Raw genomic sequence first — 22,219 nt, 5'->3', positions numbered from 1 at the left:
ATATACCCAAAGGATTATAAATTATGCTGCTATAAAGACACATGCACACGTATGTTTATTGCAGCACTATTCACAATAGCAAAGACTTGGAATCAACCCAAATGTCCATCAGTGACAGATTGGATTAAGAAAATGTGGCACATATACACCATGGAATACTATGCAGCCATAAAAAAGGATGAGTTTGTGTCCTTTGTAGGGACATGGATGCAGCTGGAATCCATCATTCTTAGCAGACTATCACAAGAACAGAAAACCAAACACCACATGTTCTCACTCATAGGTGGGAACTGAACAATGAGATCACTTGGACTCAGGAAGGGGAACATCACACACCGGGGCCTATCATGGGGAGGGGGGAGGGGGGAGGGATTGCATTGGGAGTTTTACCTGATGTAAATGACGAGTTGATGGGTGCAGCACACCAACAAGGCACAAGTATACATGTGTAACAAACCTGCACGTTATGCACATGTACCCTACAACTTACAGTATAATAATAATAAATAAATTTAAAAAAAAAAAAAAAAAGAAAATGTGGCACACATACACCATGGAATACTCTGCAGCCATGAAAAAGGATGAGTCTGTGTCCTTTGTAGGGACATGGATGCAGCTGGAAACCATCATTCTTAGCAAACTATCACAAGAACAGAAAACCAAACACCACATGTTCTCACTCATAGGTGGGAACTGAACAATGAGATCACTTGGACTCGGGAAGGGGAACATCACACACCGGGGCCTATCATGGGGAGGGGGGAGGGGGGAGCGGGGAGGGATTGCTTTGGGAGCTATACCTGATGTAAATGACGAGTTGATGGGTGCTGACGAGTTGATGGGTGCTGACGAGTTGATGGGTGCAGCACACCAACATGGCACAAGTATACATATGTAACAAACCTGCACGTTATGGACATGTACCCTAGAACTTAAAGAATAGTAATAATTAAAAAAAAAAAAGAAAGAAAACCTTTCCAGGTCTTGGCACAATGAAAGGAAGACAGCAGAGTTCTGACCGGTAGTGTGTACATACCTGTGAGGACACCAACCAAAGTGAGGCAATTAACCAACCAAAAGGCTTAGAAGTTACTTTTTCTAATGATCACACAGAACCAAATATAGTGCCTATTCCCTCCAGCTAGACTGGAAAACTTAAAGGCATGAGGAAATAGGTAAAGTACTCAAAAGAATCTTGCCACAGTAGAGAGGAACAGTTAACCCTAGATTAAACAATATACTGGTCTGCCTAACAAATCTTAAGTGCAAGGCAAGAGAGGGTCAAACTGCTCTCCAACAAAATAAATGCAACCCAGAACAAAACTCAAAATATATGTATAGGAATAAAAAATATCTAGTCACCAAAAAGGTAAAATTCATGGCTGACATGCAACAGAAAATTAATTGGCATGCAAAGAACCTGGAAAATAAGACTCATAATGAAGAAAAAAACCCGTCTATCAAAACATCCCTAGAGGGGTGACATCTGTGAAAATGGAAGAATAAGGACATCTAAAAATTCTCTCTTCTATAACGGCAGTGAGAAAATGGGCAAAATTTGCCGGATCAGTTTTATCAGAACTCTGGAAACTGACCAAAGACTTGCAGCAATCCAGAAGGCATTTATTCAATAAACATGGCTTACTCTTGGTAAGAAGAGCAAGTTCTGTGATGGTTTAACTTCCTCTATGTCCATCCTCTTCTTTCTAGCTCCATGGAAACCTTTAAAATCAACAGCCCTGTAATTATGGTGAAACCAGAATTCTGGCAGCCACTGGAGGGGAGCAGAACAGGTTTGGGCATCATTCAAATCCACATTCTTAGAGAATTGTCATGATTTGAACTGTTTAGTGATTTTTCTGGAAGACCCCACTTGCAAGAATCTCTTTGTTTGAGCTGACTCGCTCAGTTCTAAAGATCTAGGGACATTTGTTGCGCTCAATGAAAAACCATTGTTTAACTTTGCAGTTTCCAGGATGCCGAAAAACAGTTGGAGCAACAACAGGCTAGCCAAAAAAGCTTAAAAGGAAAAACTAGGGAATAAGATGTTCATCAGAGCTTTGAAAAGCTCCATTGTATTAATGAGATCTAGATGGCTGTGAACATGCATCAGATTGTACACATGTCCAGGTCTGTCTGCAAGCTCAGGAAGCATCTGAGGAGGGCCTGCAGCCTCTCCTCCAGCTGACCTCAAGGCTCTACACAAACAGAAAGTTAGGATTAAGGAACTGTTGTCATCTACCTGATGAGTGTTGAAGGCCACACCCTACTCCCAACCCCCTGAAACAGAACTTTGGCAAAGTCTAGGGAACCAAAATTATTGGTTCCAGAGATTAAGGAAATTACTGTTCAGTCACAGCTGACAACTAAACTAAGTGAGCAGAGACTTCAGTGGCCATGTATGACAAATAATACAGACTTTACAGTTAGCTCAGAAAAGTCACTAAAGAAACAAACAACAACAAACAGCAGCAACAACAAACCCTGGGGAGGAGGGAGATGCTGAATAGATTTATCACAAGTAAAGAGATTAAATGTGTAACCAAAACACTTCACATAAGAAAAACCCAGGACCAAATGCTTAAAGAATTAGCACCAAGCCTGCCAAAACTCTTCCACAAGATAGAAGGAAAAGGAGTACTGCCTAACTCATCCTATGAAGCCAATATTTCCCAAAACCAGACAGACATCACAAAAAAATAAAACTATAGACCAATATTTCTTAAGAATATAGATGTAGAGTTCTTCAACAAAACACTAGCAAAACAATTCCAGCAACACATAAAAAGGATTATACACTATGACGAAGTAAGATTTATCCCAGGAATGCAAGGTTATTGTAACATATGAAAGTCAATCTATGTAATACACCATACTAATAGAAGAATGAACAAAAAGTATGATAATTTCAGTAGATGCAGACAAAACATTTGACAAAATCTAACACACTTTCATAATATACACACGAAGCAAACTGGGACTAGAAGGGTACTTCTTCAATCTGATAAAGAGAATCTACAGAAAATCCATAGTTAGCATACTGAATTAGGAAAACTAAAAGTTTTCCTACAAACAGCAGGAACAAGACTGGAATGTCTGTTTTTACCACTTCTATTTAACATTATTCTGGAATTTCTAGACAGGGAAATTAGACAAGGAAAAGGAACAAAAGGCATCCAGCTTTAAAGCAAGAAGTAAAACTATATTTGTAGATAAGATGACATTGTAAGTAGAAAATCCCATTTAATCCACACACTAATTAAACCCCCCCGCCAAAATTTTTAATACACAAAAAACAATTCTATTTCTATACACTAGCAATGAATAATCAGAAAATGAAACTAATAGAACAATTCCATTTACAGAAGAATACAAAATACTCAGGAATAAATTAAACAAAAGAAGTGCAAGATTTGTACACTATATGATATACTTGAAATAAGTCAAAACCTAAATTAATTAATGGAAATTCATCCCACATTCAGAGATAAGAAGACAATATTATTAAGATAATAATATTTACCAAATTAATCAAGAGTCGTTGCAACCTCTAACAAAATCTCAGCTGGCTCTTACATAGAACTTGACAAACTGGTCCTAAAATTCATATGGAAATGTAAGAGACTCAGAATAGCCCAGTAATCTTAAGGAGGAAGGAAAACAGTTGGTTCACTCATACTTCCTGACTTCAAAACTTACTATAAAATTATAGTAATCAAGACTACTTGATTACTATCAATATAATATTGATATTGTAATAATATATTGATAGGCATATAGATCAAGAAAATAGAATTGAGAGTTCAGAAATAAACCAATATATTTATGGTCAATTGTCAATTGATTTTTGACAAGGATGCCAAGCTAATTCAATGGGGGAAAGAATAATTTTTTCATGCAGAAGGACGAAGTTAGACCCCTACCTCACATCACATACAAAAATTAACTCAAAATGTATCAAACTCCTAATTGTCTGAGTTAAAATTATAAAAGTCTAAGAAGAAAACATAGATATAAATCTTTGTGACCATGAAGTAGGCAAAAGTTTCTTAGATATGATACTTAAAGCACAAAGAACTAAAACAAAAAACAAAATTTCACTTCATCAAAGCATACTATTAAGAAAGAGAAAAGATAACCCACAGAATTGGAGAAAATATTTGCAAATCATCTAACTGATAAAAGTTGGTACCCAGAATATATAAATAATTTACAACTCACCCAGTGAAAAAATGAGCAGCCAGGTATGGTGGCTTATGCTGTCGTCCGAGCACTTTTGTAGGCCCAGAAGGGATGATCCCTTGAGCCCAGGAGTAAGAAACCAGCTTGGGCAACACAGGGAGACCCCATTTCTAAAAAAAAAAAAAAAAAAGAAGCCAGAAGTGGTGACACATGGCTGTAGTCCCAGCTACTCAGGAAGTTTAGGTGGGAGGATTGCTTGAGCCCAGGAGGTCAAAACTTCAGTGAGCTGTATCACTGCACTCCAGCTTGGGCAACAGAACAAGAGAGCATTTCAAAAAAAAAAAAAAAAAAAAAAAGGGCAGGAGATTTGAATAGACATTTATCTAAAGATACACAAATAACTAACATACACACAAAAAGATACTCAACATCATTAGTCATTAGAGAAATGCAACTTAAACATAAAATAGATACCATTTCATACATACTAGGATGGTTATGTTAAACAAAAATAGATGGATTATAACAAGTGCTGATGATGACTGATGATGATATGGAGAGAGAAATAGGAACCTTTATACATTGCTGATAGGAAAGAAAAATGGTGTGCCCACTGTGGAAAACAGTTTAGCAGTTCCTCAAAAAACTAAATAGAATTACAATACCCAACTATTCTATTCCTAGGAATATGCCCAAGAAAATTGAAAACATATGTCCACACAAAAACTTGTATGCAAATGTTTCTAACAGCATTATTCAAACATCAAAAATGGAATCAATCCAAATGTCCACTAACTGACAAATAAATAGACAAAATATAGTATATTCCTACAATGGAATATTATTTATCATAAAAAGGAATGAAGCAATGATGTATGGTAAAATTTGTATAAAGTTTTAAAATATGCTAAGTGAAAGAAGCTAGACACAAAAGACCACATATGGTATGATTACATTTATACCAAATGTGCAGAACAGACAAATCCATAGATACGGAAACAGATTAGTGGTTGTCTGAGACTAGGAGAAAATGTGAGAATAAGGAATTACTACTTATGGGTGCAGATTTTTTTTGGGAGTGAAAAAAGGTCTGGGATTAGATCATGGTGATGCTTGCACATACAGGTGATTATACTAAAATTCATTAAATTATAAACATGCACATAGATGTTAGGATTAGATGTCCAGAAGAGGATGTTAAAATTATAATTTAAAAAAAACTTCAAGAAAAAAATAAAAATTGGAAAATTTTACCTGCAAAAAAAAATAGTAACTATGTTTCATATGTTCAAAATGTTAAGTAGAGATATGGAAGATATAAAAAAGTTCAAATTAAACCTCTAAGGATGAAGATGATAATTGCTTAGATAAGAAACAGACTGGTTGGGGATCAGACATCAGAAAGAACAGAAAAGCAAACATAAAGGCATCCATATAGTGGAATATTATTCAACAATAAAAGAAAAAACTATTGATACATACTACAACCTGATCAAATCTCAAAATACTTACATCACAGTAGATAAAAAAGTATATACTGTATGATCCACTTATATAAAACTCTATAAAATGAAAACAAGTATAGTGATAAATCACTGCTATAGAAAACAGGTGAGGTCACTTATTGGGTGGGGAGGGAAAAAGGAGGTGGGGGAAGAGATTATAAAGCAGCACAAGGAAACTTTTGGGAGTGACGGAGATGCTCTTTATTTTGAAAATGGTACTACTGGTTTTATGGCTGTGTACATGTGTTCAAACTTATTAAGCTATATATTTTGAATATATGTAGTTTATGGTTCATCAATTACACCTTGATAAAGCCATCTCTCAAAAGTGGACAAGTGTACAGGGCCAGTTTGCCAAACTGTTCCTGGTGGTTGATTTCACAGTTGGCACCTACTGACACTTCAGACTTGCACAAGTTTAACACATGTCACTATTACTCTATTTGCACCATCCAACTGTCAGTGGTCTCATTCCTTAGATTGATATGCATACCATTATCTGCCCTCATATTCAAATTTTATACCCAGTTTCAGCTGTATCAAATTGTAGATCCCGCTGCTTTATCAAGGAGCAAAAATTCTCAACTTCCTGTCTTTACCTTACCTGTGATGAGTCTGCTGTTACCACAATGTAATTGCAAGGAGGGTTCCTGCAATTCTTGGATGTAAGAGATATGGTTGAAGAATTATAGACTATTTCATTCACTTGTCCAATTTGGCTATCTGTGCACTCCGTTCGTTGATGTGAATCTTTTCTCTCACATGATGTTGAACACTAGAAATGCAATAACCAAATGAATAACACATTCTTACATGCAGTGTCTTTGAAAATTTGCTTGTCGATACTCACATTCAGCCTCTCTCTTTCCATCCCCTTGTGGTGCACACAGTCCTGACTCCAACATCGCCTCTGAGAACAAGGTCGGGTGGACTGATCACACATTTCTTCAACCACTCGACCAACACCTTTCAGTCTGCAGTATATATCCCTCTGCTGAACTCCAGAGCCGCAGGTCACAGAGCACTACAAAGGAGTCCCGTTGATTTGAACAATTAGCTAAGAAATACCAAATTATATAAAAATAGCCAATGGAGCCATCACATATTGTTTATTTTAAATACAGCCTGGTATTATAACATGAATTAGATAAAAATACATACAATAAGTATTTTTACCATTATCTCTGTAAATGTATATTTTCTCTGTTTGGCATAAGGTACTTCAGCTTTACAGAAACTCTGACAAATGAATCAAGTTATAGTAGACAGCATCCCAATCAATGACTCTGTCTTCTGACTTAAATGAGTATAATGTCTATCACAATTAATCATGAATTATTCCACAACATTGCTTTTAAATGTCAATTAAATTCTTAGATTATACTCATTATCTCTCTCAAAGAGACAATAATTTCTAAGATTGTGATATATTCATCTTTTTATCTACAGTACCTACTATAGTTTTTACCTGTTATGGAATCCAAATACTTGCTAATTTTTTTTATACTTTAAGTTCTGGGATACATGTGCAGAACATGCAGGTTTGTTACATAGGTACACATATGTGGTGGTGGTTTGCTGCACCCATCAACCCATCATCTTCATTAGGTATTTCTCTTAATGCTATCCCTCCCCTTGCCCCCAAACCCCCTCAACAGGCCCCAGTGTGTGATATTCCCCTCCATGTGTCCATGTGTTCTCATTGTTCAACTCCCACTTATGAGTGAGAACATGCGGTGTTTGGTTTTCTATTCCTGTGTTAGTTTCCTAAGAATGATGTTTTCAGCTTCATCCATGTCCCTGCAAAGGACATGAACTCATGTTTTTTTATGGCTGCATAATATGCTACAGTGTATATGTGCCACATTTTCTTTATCCAGTCTATCACTGATGGGCATTTGGGTTGGTTTCAAGTCTTTGCTATCGTGAATAGTGCTGTAATAAACATACATGTGCATGTGTCTTTATAAAAGAATGATTTATAATCCTTTGGGTATATACCCAGTAATGGGACTGCTGGGTCAAATGGTATTTCTGGTTCTAGATCTTCGAGGAATTGCCACACTGTCTTCCACAATGGTTGAACTAATTTTCACTCCCACCAACAGTGTAAAAGTGTTCCTATTTCTCCACATCCTCTCCAGCATCTGTTGTTTCCTGACTTTTTAATGATCACCATTCTAACTGGCATGAGATGGTATTCATTGTGGTTTTGATTTACATTTCTCTAATGACCAGTGATGATAAGCTTTTTTTCATATGTTTGTTAGCCACATAAATGTCTTCTTTTGAAAAGTGTCTATACATATTATTCACCCACTTTTTGATGGGGTAGTTTGTTTTTTTCTTGCAAATTAGTTTCTTTGTAGATTCTGGATATTAGCCCTTTGTCACACAGATTGCAAAAATGTTCATGCATTCTGTAGGTTGTATGTTAATTCTCATGACAGTTTTTTTTGCAGAAGCTCTTTAGTTTAATTAGATCCCATTTGTCAATTTTGGCTTTCGTTTCCATTGCTTTTAGTGTTTTAGTTATAAAGTCTTTGCCCATGCCTGTGTCCTGAATGGTATTGCCTAGGTTTTCTTCTAGGGTTTTTATGGTTTTAGGTCATATGTTTAAGTCTTTAATTCAAAGTTTTGTATAAGGTGTAAGGAGGGGGTCCAGTTTCAGTTTTCTGCATATGGCTATCCAGATTTCCCAACACCATTTATTAAGTATGGAATCCTTTCCCCATTGCTTGTTTTTGTCAGGTTGTCAAAGATCACATGGTTGTAGATGTGTGGTGTTATTTCTGAGGCCTCTATTCTGTTCCATTGGTCTATGTATCTGTTTTGGTACAAGTACCATGCTGTTTTGATTACTGTAGCCTTGTGGTATAGTTTAAAGTCAGGTAGTCAGTTTTCAAAGAGAATGCTTCCAGTTTTTGCCCATTCAATATGATATGGGCCGTAGGTTTGTCATAAATATCTCTTATTATTTTGAGATACGTTCCATCAGTACCTAGTTTATTGAGAGTTTTTAGCATGAATGGGTGTTGACTTTTTTCAAAGGCATTTTTCTGCATCTATTGAGGTAATCATGTGGTTTTTGTCATTGGTCCTGTTGATGTGATGGATTACATTTATTGATTTGTGTATGTTGAACTAGCCTTGCATCCTAGAGATGAAGCCAACTTGACTGTGGGGCATAAGCTTTTTGATGTGCTGCTGGATTCAGTTGGCTAGTATTTTATTGAGGCTTTCTGCATTCATGTTCATCAGGGATATTGGCCTGAAATTTTCTTTTTTTGTTGTGTTTCTGCCAGGTTTTGGTATCAGGATGATGCTGGCCTCATAAAATGAGTTTGGGAGGAGTCCCTCTTTTTCTATTGTTTGGAATAGTTTCAGAACGAATGGTACCAGCTCCTCTGTGTACCTCTGGTACAATTCGTCTGTAAATCCATCTGGTCCTGTGCTTTTGGTTGGTAGGCTATTAATTACTGCCTCAATTTCAGAACCTGTTACTGGTCTTTTCAGGGGTTTGATTTCTTCCTGGTTTAGTCTTGGGAGGGTGTATGTGTCCAGGAATTTATGCATTTCTTCTAGATTTTCTAGTTTATTTGTATAGAGGTGTTTATAGTATCCTCTGATGGTAGTTAGTATTTCTGTGGGATCAGTGATGATATCCCTTTTATCATTTTTTATTGTGTCTATTTGATTTTTCTCTCTTTTCTTGTTTATTAGTCTGGCTAGTGGTCTATTTTGTTAATCTTTTCAAAAACCCAGCTCCTAGTTCATTGATTTTTTTTATTATACTTTATATTTTGGGATACAGTTGTAGAACATGCAGGTTTGTTACACAGGTATACACATGCCATGGTGTTTTGCTACACCTATCAAACCATAATCCACATTAGGTATTTCTCCTAATGCTTTCACTCCCCTAGCCCCCTGCACCCCAACAGGCCCTGGTGTTTGATGTTCCCCTTCCCGTGTCCATGTGTTCTCATTGTTCAACTCCCACTTATGAGTGAGAACATGCAGTGTTTGGTTTTCTGTACCTGTGTTAGTTTGCTGAGAATGATGGCTTCCAGCTTCATCCATGTCCCTGCAAAGGACATTAACTCATCCTTTTTTTATAGCTTCATAGTATTCCATGGTATATATGTGCCACATTTTCTTTATCCAGTCTATCCTTGATGGATCCAGGATATCCTTGACTGCATTTGGGTTAGTTCAAATTATTTGCTATTGTGAACAGTGCTGCAATAAACGTATGTGTGCACATGATTTTTATAGTAGAATGTTTTATAATCCTCTGCATATATACCCAAAATGGGATTGCTGGGTCAAATGGTATTTCTGGTTCTAGATCTGAGGAATCACCATACCATCTTCCACAATGGTTGAACTAATTTACTCTCCCACCAACAGTGTAAAAGTATTCTTATTTCTCCACATCCTCTCCAGTATCTATTGTTTCCTGACTTTTTAATGATCACCATTCTAACTGGCGTGAGACGGTATCTCACTGTGGTTTTGATTCGCATTTCTCTAATGACCAGTGGTGATGAGCTTTTATTCATGTTTGTTGGCCCCATAAATGTTTTCTTTTGAAAAGGGTCTGTTCATATCCTTCACCCACTTTTTAATGGGGTTGTATTTTTCTTGTAAATTTGTTTAAGTTCTGCGTAGATTCTGGATATTATCTCTTTGTCACATGGATAGATTGCAAAAATTTTCTCCCGTTCTGTAAATTGCCTGTTCACTCTGCTGATAGTTTCTTTTGCTGTCCGGAAGCTCTTTAGTTTAATTAGATCCCATTTGTCAATTTTGACTTTTGTTGCCATTGCTTTTGGTGTTTTAGTCATGAAGTCTTTGCCCATGCCTATGTCCTGAATGGTATTTCCTAGGTTTTCTTTTAGAGTTGTTATGGTTTTAGGTCTTATGTTTAAGTCTTTAATCCATCTTGAGTTAATTTGTGTATAAGGTGTAAGGAGGGGGTCCAGTTTCAGTTTTCTGCATATGGCTATGCAGTTTTCCCAATGCCATTTATTAAATATGGAATCCTTTCCCCATTACTTGTTTTTGTCAAAGATTTTGTCAAAGATCAGAGGGTTGTAGTTTTGTGATGTTATTTCTGAGGCCTCTGTTCTGTTTCATTGGCTATTAATTACTGCCTCAATTTCGGAATTTGTTATTGGTCTATTCAGGGATTTGACTTCTTCCTGGTTTAGTCTTGCAAGGGTTTATGTGTCCAGGAATTTATCCATGTCTTCAAGATTTTCTAATTTATTTGCATAGAGGTGTTTATATTATTCTTTTATGGTAGTTTGTATTTCTGTGGGATCAGTGGTGATATCTTCTTTATCATTTTTATTGTGTTTACTTGATTCTTCTCTCTTTTCTTCTTTATTAGTCTGGCAGTAGTCTATTTTGTTAATCTTTTCAAAAAAACACGTCCTGGATTCATTGATTTTTTGAAGGGTTTTTCATGTCTCTATTTTCTTTGGTTCTGCTCTGATCTTAGTTATTTCTTGTCTTCTGCCAGTTTTCATATATGTTTGCTCTTGCTTCTCTAGTTCTCCTTCGCTTATGAAGCTTAGTTTGGCTGGACATGAAATTCTAGGTTGAAAATTATTTTCTTTAAGAATGTTGAATATTGGCCCCCACTCTCTTCTGGCTTGTAGGGTTTCTGCAGAGAGATCCGCTATTAGTCGGATGGGCTTCCCTTTGTGGGTAATCAGACCATTCTCTCTGGATGTCCTCAACATTTTTTTCCTCCATTTCAACCTTGGTGAATCTGTCAATCATGTGTCTTGTGGTTGCTCTTCTCCAGGACTATCTTTGTGGTGTTCTCTATATTTCCTGAATTTGAATGTTGACCTGTCTTGCTAGGTTGGGGACATTCTCCTGAATAATACTCTGAAGAGTGTTTTCCAGCTTGGTTCCATTCTCCCTGTCACTTTTAGGTACACCAATCAAACGTAGGTTTGGTCTTTTCACATTGTCCCATATTTGTCAGAGGCTTTGTTCACTCATTTTCATTCTTTTATCTCTAATCTTGTCTTCACACTTTATTTCATTAAGTTGATCTTCAATCTTCTTTCGCTTCATCGATTCAGTTATTGATACTTGTGTATGCTTCATGAAGTTCTCATGCTGTATTTTTCAGCTCCATCAGGTCATTTACATTCTTCTCTACACTGGTTATTCTAGTTAGCAATTCCTCTAACCTTTTCTCAAAGTTATTGGCTTCCTTGCACTGTGTTAGAACATGCTCCTTTAGCTCAAAGGAGTTTGTTATTACCCTTCTTCTGAAGCCTACTTCTGTCAAATCGCCAAACTCATTGTCCAGTTTTGTTCCCTTGCTGGTGAGGAGTTGTGATCCTTTGCAGGAGAAGAGGCATTCTGGTTTTTGGAATTTTCAGCCTTTTTGTGCTGGTTTTTCCTCATCTTTGTGGATTTATCTACCTTTGATCTTTGATGTTGGTGACCTTGGATGGGATTTTGGCATGGACACCCTTTTTGTTGGTGTTCAAGGCATTCCTTTGTTTGTTAATTTTCCTTCCAACAGTCGGGACCCTCTGTTGCAGGTCTGCTGGAATTTGCTGGGGGTCCACGCCAGACCCTGTTTGCCTGGGTATCACCAGCAGAGGCTGCAGAACAGCAAAGATTGATGCCTTTTCCATCCTCTGGAAGTTTTGTCCCAGAGGGGCACCCATCAGATGCCAGCTGGAGCTCTCCTGTATGAGATGCCAGCAGGAGGCACGGAGGTCAGGGACCCACATGAGGAGGCATTCTGTCCCTTAGCAGAGCTCGAATGCTGTGCTGGGAGATCCACTGCTCTCTTCAGAGCCGGCAGGCAGGAACATTTAAGTCTGCTGAAGCTGCACCCACAGTTGCCCCTTCCCCCAGATGCTCTGTCTCAGGGAGATGGGAGTTTTATCTATAAGCTCCTGAATGGGGCTGCTGCCTTTCTTTCAGAGATACCCTGCCCAGAGAGGAGGAATCTAGAGAGGCAACTTGGCTAGAGTTGTGGAGGGCTCCACCCAATTTGAAAAAATGAGTTGTGGTGGGCTCCATCCAATTTGAACTTCCCTGTGGCTTTGTTTACACTGTGAGGGAAAAACTGCATACTCAAGCCTCAGTAATGGCTGATGCCCTTCCCCCCACCAAGCTCCAGCATCCCAGGTCGACATCAGACTGCTGTGCTGGCAGCAAGAATTTCAAGCCAGTGGATCTCAGCTTGCTGGATTCCATGGGAGTGTGATCCACTGAGCTAGATGATGTGGCTCTCTGGTTTCAGCCCCCTTTCATGGGAGTGAATGATTCTGTCTTGCTGGCATTCCAGGTGCCACATACAAAAAAAATCTCCTGCAGCTAGCTTGGTGTCTACCCAAACAGCCGCCCAGTTTTATGCTTGAAACCCAGGACCCTGGTGATATAGGCACCTGAAGGAATCTCCTGCTCTGTGGGTTGCAAAGAGCAGGGGAAAAGCATTGTATCCGGGCCGGATAGCACCGTCCCTCAAGGTACAGTCCCTCATGGCTTCCCTTGGCTAGAGGAGGGAGTTCCCTGACCCTTTGTGCTTCCCAAGTGAGGTGACGCCCCTCCTGCCTGCTTCTGTTCACCCTCCATGGGCTGCATCCACTGTCTAACCAGTCCCAGTGAGATGAACTGGGTACCTCAGTTGGAAATGCAGAAATCACCTGCCTTCTGCATTGGTCTCACTGGAAGCTGCAGATAGGAACTGTTCCTATTTGGCCATCTTGGCTAATTTGTTGATTCATGATTATATTTCAATGGATAGGAGTTTTGGAAAGCTGGCTGTGTAAATTGTAAACATAGACAACCTTGTCTTAACCTCTCCAAGTCTTGTTTTTCTTATGTGTACAATTTTGTGTTATTTATGAAATGTCACAGAACACTTTCCATACATTTATTCCTGTCAACAGCTCTATCAAAGGGGTACTATGGCTGAGGACACTGGGACTCGGAGAAGTTAAAGTCCCTTGCCTGAAGTGCTGCCTATAGTTAGTGATTGTCTTAGTCTGTTCAGGCTGCTATAACAAAATACCATAAACTGAATGTCTCACACACCAGAAATTTCTTTCCCACAGTTTTGGAGGCTGGAATTTCAAGATCAAGGTGCTGGAAGATTCTACATCCAGTGACAGTCCACTTTCTGGTTCCTACAGGGCACCCTCTCACTGTGTTCTCACATGGAGGAAGGGATGAGCTAGCTTTCTGGGATGTCCTTTAAAAGGGACTAGAAAAGGCCCCACCTCCTAATACCATCACCTTGGGGTATAGAACTTCATCATATAAATTTTGAGGAAACACAATCATTCATATCGTCCCATTCTTTCCCTGCCCCACTCCTCAAATTCATGTCCTTCTCACATGAAAAATATATTCATTCCATCTCAATAACACCAAAGTCTTAGTTCATTCTAGCATCAATTCAAAAGTCTATAAAGTCCAGACTCTCATCTCAGTATCAACTCAGTCAGATATGAGTGAGATTCAAGGTATAATTGATTCATCCCGAGGCAAATATCTCTTCAGCTGTGAGCCTGTGAAATCAAGAAAGTTATGTGCTTACACAATACAATAGTGGTAGAGGCAAGTCATAGGATAGACATTCTCATTTCAAAAAAGAAAAGTAGAAAAGAAGAAAAGGGTAATAGGACTTGAGTAAGTCAAAAACCTAGCAGAGCCAACAACAGTAAATCTTAAGTCTTGAGAATAATCTTTGATGCAATGTTCCACCTTCTGGACACACTGCGGCAGGGATCGGGTCCTCAGGGCTCTAGGTGGCATTGCTCCATGGCTTTGTTGGATTCAGCCCATGCCACAGTTCTCATGGATTGTAGTTAGGTGCCTATGGCCCTTCCAGACTGAAGTTGCATGTCAGTGGCTCTAGTGGTCCGGGATCACAGGGGCAGCTCTGACGCCATGGCTTCACTAGGCATCACCTTAGTGGGGACAATTGTTTCTTTTTTGCCACTTTAGAGCAAGGATGAACTTTCCTCCACTGTCCAATAATATGATAACATGTTACGATTTCCATCTGAGACCTCATGACCTTTACTATCCATATTTCCATGAACATCGCTCTGCCCTTGCAAAAGCCCTCTTCCTAGCTCATGTGCCCAAGTCTGTAGGCAGCTCTATCCTTTGAAATTTAGGTGGAAGTTGTCACACAACCATGACTCATTTATTCTGTTTGTCAGTGGAGATAGTCCCATTGGACACTGCTAAAGTTTATCACCTGTGCACTCTGGAGGGTTGGCCATCACAGCCATTGCTATACTTGGGACCACTGGAGACACACCTGAGGTAGTTGAGATATTTGTTATAGTAATACCTCATTACCAGTACTAATTTTTTTATCTTAGTCTATTAGGGCTGCTATAACAAAATACCATAAACTCATGGCTTATAAACAACAGAAATTTATTTCTCACTGTTCTGTAGGCTGGGAATTTCAAGATCAAGGTGCTGGCGGTGTCAGTGTCTGGTGAGGGCCTACTTTCTGATTTATAAAAGGGTGCCTTCTCACCGTGTCCTCACATGCGTGAAGGAACAAGCTAGCTCTCTGGAGTGTCTTTTATAAGAGAACTAATTCCAACAATGAGGGCTCTACCCTCATGATTTAGTCAACTCCCAAAGTCCCTACCTCCTAATACCATCACCTCAAGGGTTAGGATTTCAACACATGCATTTTTTTTTCAGGTGTGGGGTTGGCAAATATTCAGATCATAGCAGCAGTGAAAAATAGTTGAAGTTCAGTTCTTTTTTACTCCAGACTGAGTTCTTACTGTGTTGCCTCCTGGGGATGAAGAAGGACTTGGCAATCTTTCAATTCTAGGATGTCAGGTGTTCCAAAATTAAGTAGTGAAACCATATAATAACAGAGCTTGACTACAAGAGCTGTGATGCCAACATTAATAAAGTGTAGAGTATGTCTAATGATATTTAATTTGAGAGTTTCATTGTTTATATTCCTTGTCATTCCAGTAGGAATTGCAGGTCATAATGAGTAATATTGTTTGGGGATCCATTAGTATTCCCAACTGTAATATTATAAGGGGGAAAAATCAGGTTATTCACCAAGTTCATTATTTCTGCAGGAGTTCCAGAGTAACTAATTTCCTTTTCACAACAGTAAATATATATCTGCAAAATACAGTTTTATTTTATTTCTGAAAGAAAATTAAAAGCCCACTAAAGCTAAGAATTTAGTTTACCCAGTAGACTAAAATTCCTCTCATAAACTGTGCCAACATTTTTACTGGAAAACACTTTAAAATGTAGTTTTCTCTCTTGTGAGTATAAGCAGCAACCACTGACTTCAAAGAGAATTTTTGTTGTTTTACTTATGAAGTAAAAGATAAGGCATATCTAAATGTATAAAATCTTATGCATATCTACAAATTTCATCTGCACTTTGTGTATGGCACAATATTAAATAGACTAAAATGTCTGGATGTAGTTTAACTCAAATGAATCTCTTCTGAAAATGTCTAGCCTATAAAATAAAGCTCCTGAAAATATTTTTCACAGCTAATTTCAGAAACATAAACTATATTTGGAAAACATCCTGCCTTTAAGCCTGAAAAAGAATTCCTGGAAAAAAATAGTTTATAAAACACAGTTTAGCAAGAAGTTCTATTAGGCAAATATAATTTCCTACAATTGGATAAACCACACTTGATTATTGGTCCTTTGATCCTAGCATGAGTTTTTAAAAATCCACTAAGAGAACAGCTAGCTACTATATTTTTGATATGAACCTCTTCTCTAAAAAGAAAAAGAAGGGACTACTACTTGGAAGAAAAAAGTAACTTGTTTTTCAGTTTTTAGGAATAAAAGTACAATAGCGTAAATCAGTATGGTTTTAGATTTTAACTTAGAAGAATTCGTTGCTTAAATTGAATATTCCTTAGCCTGCTGTCATCAATAACCCCAATTGCCAAATTCAACAGAAAGTTTTCAAATCTTTTCTTAGTTAATCTCCCGAACTCATTTGGCACCATTGATCACTTTCTGTTGAATCATTCTGGTTCTGTAATTGAAACTCCTTTAGTTCTAGAGGGTCTCCTCTTACCTCTTGAATTGCTCCTTCTCAGGGTCTTTTACTATTTTCTCTGCATATTCTTTAAATGTCAGCATATCCCAGGGTTCCATTTATAACTAGATTCTCTTAAAAAGCTCTTTCTGAGCAATTTCTTCTATACTTGAGTAATTTCTAAATGCTGTCTCCAGCTTTGATCACAATTCTGAGTTCTGCATTTATATTTTCACGTATTTATAAGAACTGTCTCATGTATTTATAAGATTTTTATATGTTTTCTACTTAGATATGTCAAAGGCACCTAAAATTTAATATTTCCATGGCAAAACTCTTTCCCTTTTCCCAAAGCCATTTCTTTCTATGGTTGCAAATACAGGGAAAACACTATCATCCACTCTTAAGTGGCTTACTAGAATGGCTTCCCAAGGTACATTATAACTCCTAAATATGTATCCATTATTTTAACTTTTTTTTTTTTTTTTTTTTTTTGAGACAGAGTCTCACTTTGTTGCCCAGGCTGGAGTGCAGTGGCTCGATCTCAGCTCACTGCAAGCTCCACCTTCCGGGTTCACGCCATTCTCCTGTCTCAGCCTCCCAAGTAGCTGGGACTACAGGTGCCCACCACCACGCTCAGCTAATTTTTTGCATTTTTAGTAGAGACGAAGTTTCACCGTCTTAGCCAGGATGGTCTCGATCTCCTGACCTCGTGATCCGCCCGCCTCAGCCTCCCAAAGTGTTGGGATTACAGGAGTGAGCCACTGCGCCTGGCCTTAACAGTTTTATAGAACTAATATTTATAAGCATGTCAAATTTTGTCTTTTAAAAAAATCCAAGTAATAATGTAAAGGCATTGTGAAGCTATAAGTGCAATTATAACACCAACTAACTGATTGGGACGCACTACTTCATCTATATTATATAACTCAATCCAGACAGTTCATAAATATCCTATTTATGAACAAATATAACACTGCATACATTAGTGCTTTAAAGACTTGAGAGTGGAAATGGATTAGGTAAATTTTAGCAAATCCACAGGTACTGTAGCCATTATAGCTATTGTAGAGCAGAGATAAGGAAATATTAGATTGTGCATTGCAAAAACGGGTTCAAAGCTGACTCACTCTGCTGTTTAATAAATAATTATTTAAAATGAAAGTAGAGAAGTCTTCTCTTTTGATGCTTTGTTTATAATTTTTTTTATTATGGATAAGGTTTTGATTTCATTACAGTCATTTATTTGCAACTATGGTTTATTTCAAGGGAATCAATAATATAGTACTACCATTAGCAGTAGTATAGTATTTAAGGTTAAAGAGACTCTAGGAATAAGTAATCCTAATTTCTCTTTCATTATGAAATCCTTCTATAACAATAATGAATGAGTGACCATAAAACTTACTCATACTTAAATAACTTCATTGTGGGTAGGTTCACTGTATTGTGAAAGCAGCCACGGCATTTTTTAATCTCCAATGTTAGCAAATATTCTCTTATATTGAACTAGAATACTTTTTAAACTTTAATGCACTGTCCAGAATCTGTCTGCCTTTTAAATGTAGAACAAATATATACCTACTTTCATGTGAGAAAGTATGAAGACATGGGGACTGGAACTGTAGCAGCCATTTTATGACCATTACAAGTTGAACAACAGAATCACAGAAATGCCAGTCCAGCACTCTAATGTTGTAGAGCTGCTGAATTAAAATTAAAACCAGCAACTCTCTGATTTTGTTATGTAAACAAGAAAAGTCTTTGTAGTTTAAACCACTAATAAAATCAGGACTCTCGCTATTAGGGGCAGAACACTAGACAACCAACATAGTATAGGTGCTACCATTTAACTGTTTTTCTCTGGGGATATGGAAAATTGTCAAGATTTTTCTTATAATCTATATTCCAGAATAGGCACTACTCCAAATATCTGATCAGGATATATTAGTGCCCAACATTTTGAACATCATCCTTCTGCTAATGTAACCTAATATGTTAGTGATTTAAGCAACTCCATATTTAATATGTGATCAACTATATTCTCAGTTATTTACCCTTTAACCTGTAAAATAAATAAATGTATATATATATATGCAACAGACAGTTTTACATTAAAAACTTGCAATGAATTCAGCACCACTTCGAAATTACATTTCTATTGACTACATTATTATATGTAGTGCAGTGATGGCCTGAAATTGTGAACTTCATGTGTCTTTCTTGGCCAAAGGGGCAATAATTTGCTAAGAAAATATAAGGATGAGCTAATGCATAATGATAATAATGGAATAATGATAACTAGTATAATGGAGAAAGCTCAAATAGACCTGTGTTCAAATCCCTGCCCCCAACATTTCCTGCACTGTGACCTACACAAGTTTCTTTTTTTTTCTTTTTTTTCTTTTTTATTTTTATTTTTATTTTTTATTTTTATTTTTTTTGTTTTTGTTTTAAATTTATTTATTTTCATTATTATTATACTTTAAGTTCTAGGGTACATGTGCACAACGTGCAGGTTTGTTACATATGTATACATGTGCCATGTTGGTGTGCTGCACCCATTTACTCATCATTTACATTAGATATATCTCCTAATGCTATCCCTCCCCCCTACCCCCTCACCACAATAGGACCTGGTATGTGATGATCCCTTTCCCATGTCCAAGTGATCTCATTGTTCAATTCCCACCTATGAGTGAGAACATGCAGTATTTGGTTTTCTGTTCTTGCGATAGTTTGCTGAGAATGATGGTTTCCAGCTGCATCCATGTCCCTACAAAGGACACGAACTCATCCTTTTTTATGGCTGCATAGTATTCCATGGAAGCTTCTTAACCTTTCTATAAGCTGCTGTTTCTTCATCTGCCTAATGCACATATTAATACCTGCATTTGTGGGGAATAAAAACTCTTATATGGTGTCAGGAAGTGTCCCTTGCTGCTCCCTTCTTCTTCTCATTTTTTACTTTTGTTATGGAGATTCAACTATTTATGCCTTGAAAAGTTTGATAAATGCCTTACATTAGAGTGCTTGTCACCTCAGCCTACCCCAAGAAAGGTCACTTTAAATATCAAGAAAGATGATAAAGGAGGAGCATTAACAGACAGCATTGAAATGAAAAACAGAATTTCACTAGCTAGAAAAAATTAGGAAGCAAAGTTTACCCAGTGCTGGAAGCAGGAAGGCATCCTCCCTGTCCCTGAACTCTAGTCTACCTTCCCTAGTAGAAATGTCACTGACATTACAAATGAAGGGATCACAGATTCTTAGGAGCTTTAGGGACTTAAAAAATTAACATTTACTATTTTTCAAATTATAAAACATATACATATATGTCAGAAATTCTGAAAATATAGAAATAAAGATTTATACTTATGTATTTTTGAAATTACACAATATGGAATTACAGAAATACAAAATCTCTTAAACATCTAGCATTTAGCATAGTTTCTTTTTTTTTTTTTTTTTTCTCCAAATTAGGGGCTTTGGGTTGGGAGCACTAGGCAGCAGATTTGTGGGATTTTGGAATTTATATCACCTTGGTCCCGGCTCTGATCTTAAAATGTAAGTAAGAAAATGATGGGTCTCAGCTGCATCCATGTCCCTACAAAGGACACAAACTCATCCTTTTTTATGGCTGCATAGTATTCCATGGTGTATATGTGCCCCATTTTCTTAATCCAGTCTGTCACTGATGGACATTTGGGTTGATTCCAAGTCTTTGCTATTGTGAATAGCGCCGCAATAAACATACGTGTGCATGTGTCTTTATAGCAGCATGATTTATAATCCTTTGGGTATATACCCAGTAATGGGATGGCTGGGTCGTATGGTACTTCTAGTTCTAGATCCTTCATTATTCTCAGCAAACTATCGCAAGAACAGAAAACCAAACACCGCACGTTCTCACTCATAGGTGGGAACTGAACAACGAGATCACCAGGACTCGGGAAGGGGAACATCACACACCGGGCCCTATCATGGGGAGGGGGGAGGGGGGAGGGGGGAGGGATTGCACTGGGAGTTATACCTGATGTAAATGACGAGTTGATGGGTGCTGACGAGTTGATAGATGCAGCACACCAACATGGCACAAGTATACATATGTAACAAACCTGCACATTGTGCACAGGTACCCTAGAACTTAAAGTATAATTTTAAAAAAAATTTATTTCAAGATAAAAAAAAACAAAAAAGAAAATGATGGGTCTCAAAGAAGGTGTAAGCAGTCAAGAGGCTGATTTAACCTGATTCTATACTGAATATTGTTGTGTGAGATTCTTTAGGCATCTAAATGGTCCAGCAGGTTTGCCATGATTAAGGGGAGGTGAGAATTTGGAATATTTTTTTTTCCTAAATAGAGATTGTGCATTTGGATGGCACTTAAGTAAGCAGATGGGACGTGAGACAATGAAGAATCTAGAACCATACTAGCTTTAAAAACTTGAATTTACAAGTGAAGCTGCCATTCCCAAATAGATAAAATTAAATTGAAAAAATCCCCTTGCTTCCAGGAAGTGGGGGTGGGGTGTGTGTGTGTGTTTTAAATGATTCAATTATTTAATTTGCATCTGAGGATATACATCTGAACATAGAGGACAAATGGTCCTGCATAGCAACGTTTGTTCCTGTTTAGCAACAGTCATTAAAATGCATTACTAAATCCTTTCGTTAAACAAAAAGATACAAATATCAAATGAAGAGTGTTCCTTCAAAACTCATTTGAGCATCTCTGTGGTCAAAATTTACCAAATGAGTCTCTCCATTTGAGGCATCATGTAAAATAGTAATAAAATGAAATTATTTTAAGTGTGATTATATTAAAGCAATGTGACAATTCATACAATTGGAATAAAGCAGCAACCAGTGATTCTCTTGTAACTACCTCTGAAAGTACACTTCTGTTTAATACATTATTATATGTAGTGCAGTGACAGCTTGCAATTGTTAACTTCGTCTGGATGCTTTTTATAGAATAAATCAAAGGGCAATGACTTCACAAGTGGTCATCTGTTTCTGGCAGAGATGTGAGGACTGTGTGGGTGAATGCAACTAATTTCTATGACAAGGAAAACCAATTCAAAGAGAAGAAAGCAAATTATGTTTTTAAAAAAAGCATCTATTTTTTATAGTTCTTAAACATTCATATTTGTATTTTTGAAGCCCCTGAAATACATTCCTTTAGCAGATCTTATGTAATTTCATATTCGGTGGTAAGCCAAGGCAAATTTGTTACCACGGATGATGGATTCACTACTGTGGAGCTGGAGGTTCAGAGATAGAAAGTGTCTCTCATAAATACCAGCCACAGCAGCTACAGCAGCTGCACAGCAGGAACAGAAGCCTTGGGGCCAACAGGAATATTGGTGGCCAAGACACAAAAAGTCTCTCCCACTTCCACTCCCATGTCCCTGTGGCTCCTGCCTGATGTAGGAACTGGGAGTTAACTGCTGGACAGATCTCTGGCCGTTCA

General features: G+C 37.6%; 1 protein-coding gene across 1 annotated transcript in view; it reads right to left on the bottom strand.

The window, feature by feature from the left end:
• The window catches only part of LOC112617288 (A disintegrin and metalloproteinase with thrombospondin motifs 20-like), a 204,921-nt gene that overhangs the window by 24,764 nt on the left and 157,938 nt on the right, over nt 1-22,219 (bottom strand). Inside the window, exons 30-31 of the mRNA XM_025374034.1 lie at nt 6,538-6,711; nt 6,292-6,462 (exon numbers count right to left, since the gene is read on the bottom strand). Of these exons, the coding sequence (XP_025229819.1) occupies nt 6,292-6,462; nt 6,538-6,711 (345 nt within the window). The remainder of the gene's footprint in view (nt 1-6,291; nt 6,463-6,537; nt 6,712-22,219) is intronic.

The sequence above is a fragment of the Theropithecus gelada genome, unplaced genomic scaffold (genome assembly GCF_003255815.1).
Source record: "Theropithecus gelada isolate Dixy unplaced genomic scaffold, Tgel_1.0 HiC_scaffold_15989, whole genome shotgun sequence".
NCBI lineage: Eukaryota > Metazoa > Chordata > Mammalia > Primates > Cercopithecidae > Theropithecus > Theropithecus gelada.
The sequence above is the reverse complement of the archived record's forward strand: the minus strand, read 5'-3'. Positions and strand labels throughout refer to the sequence as shown.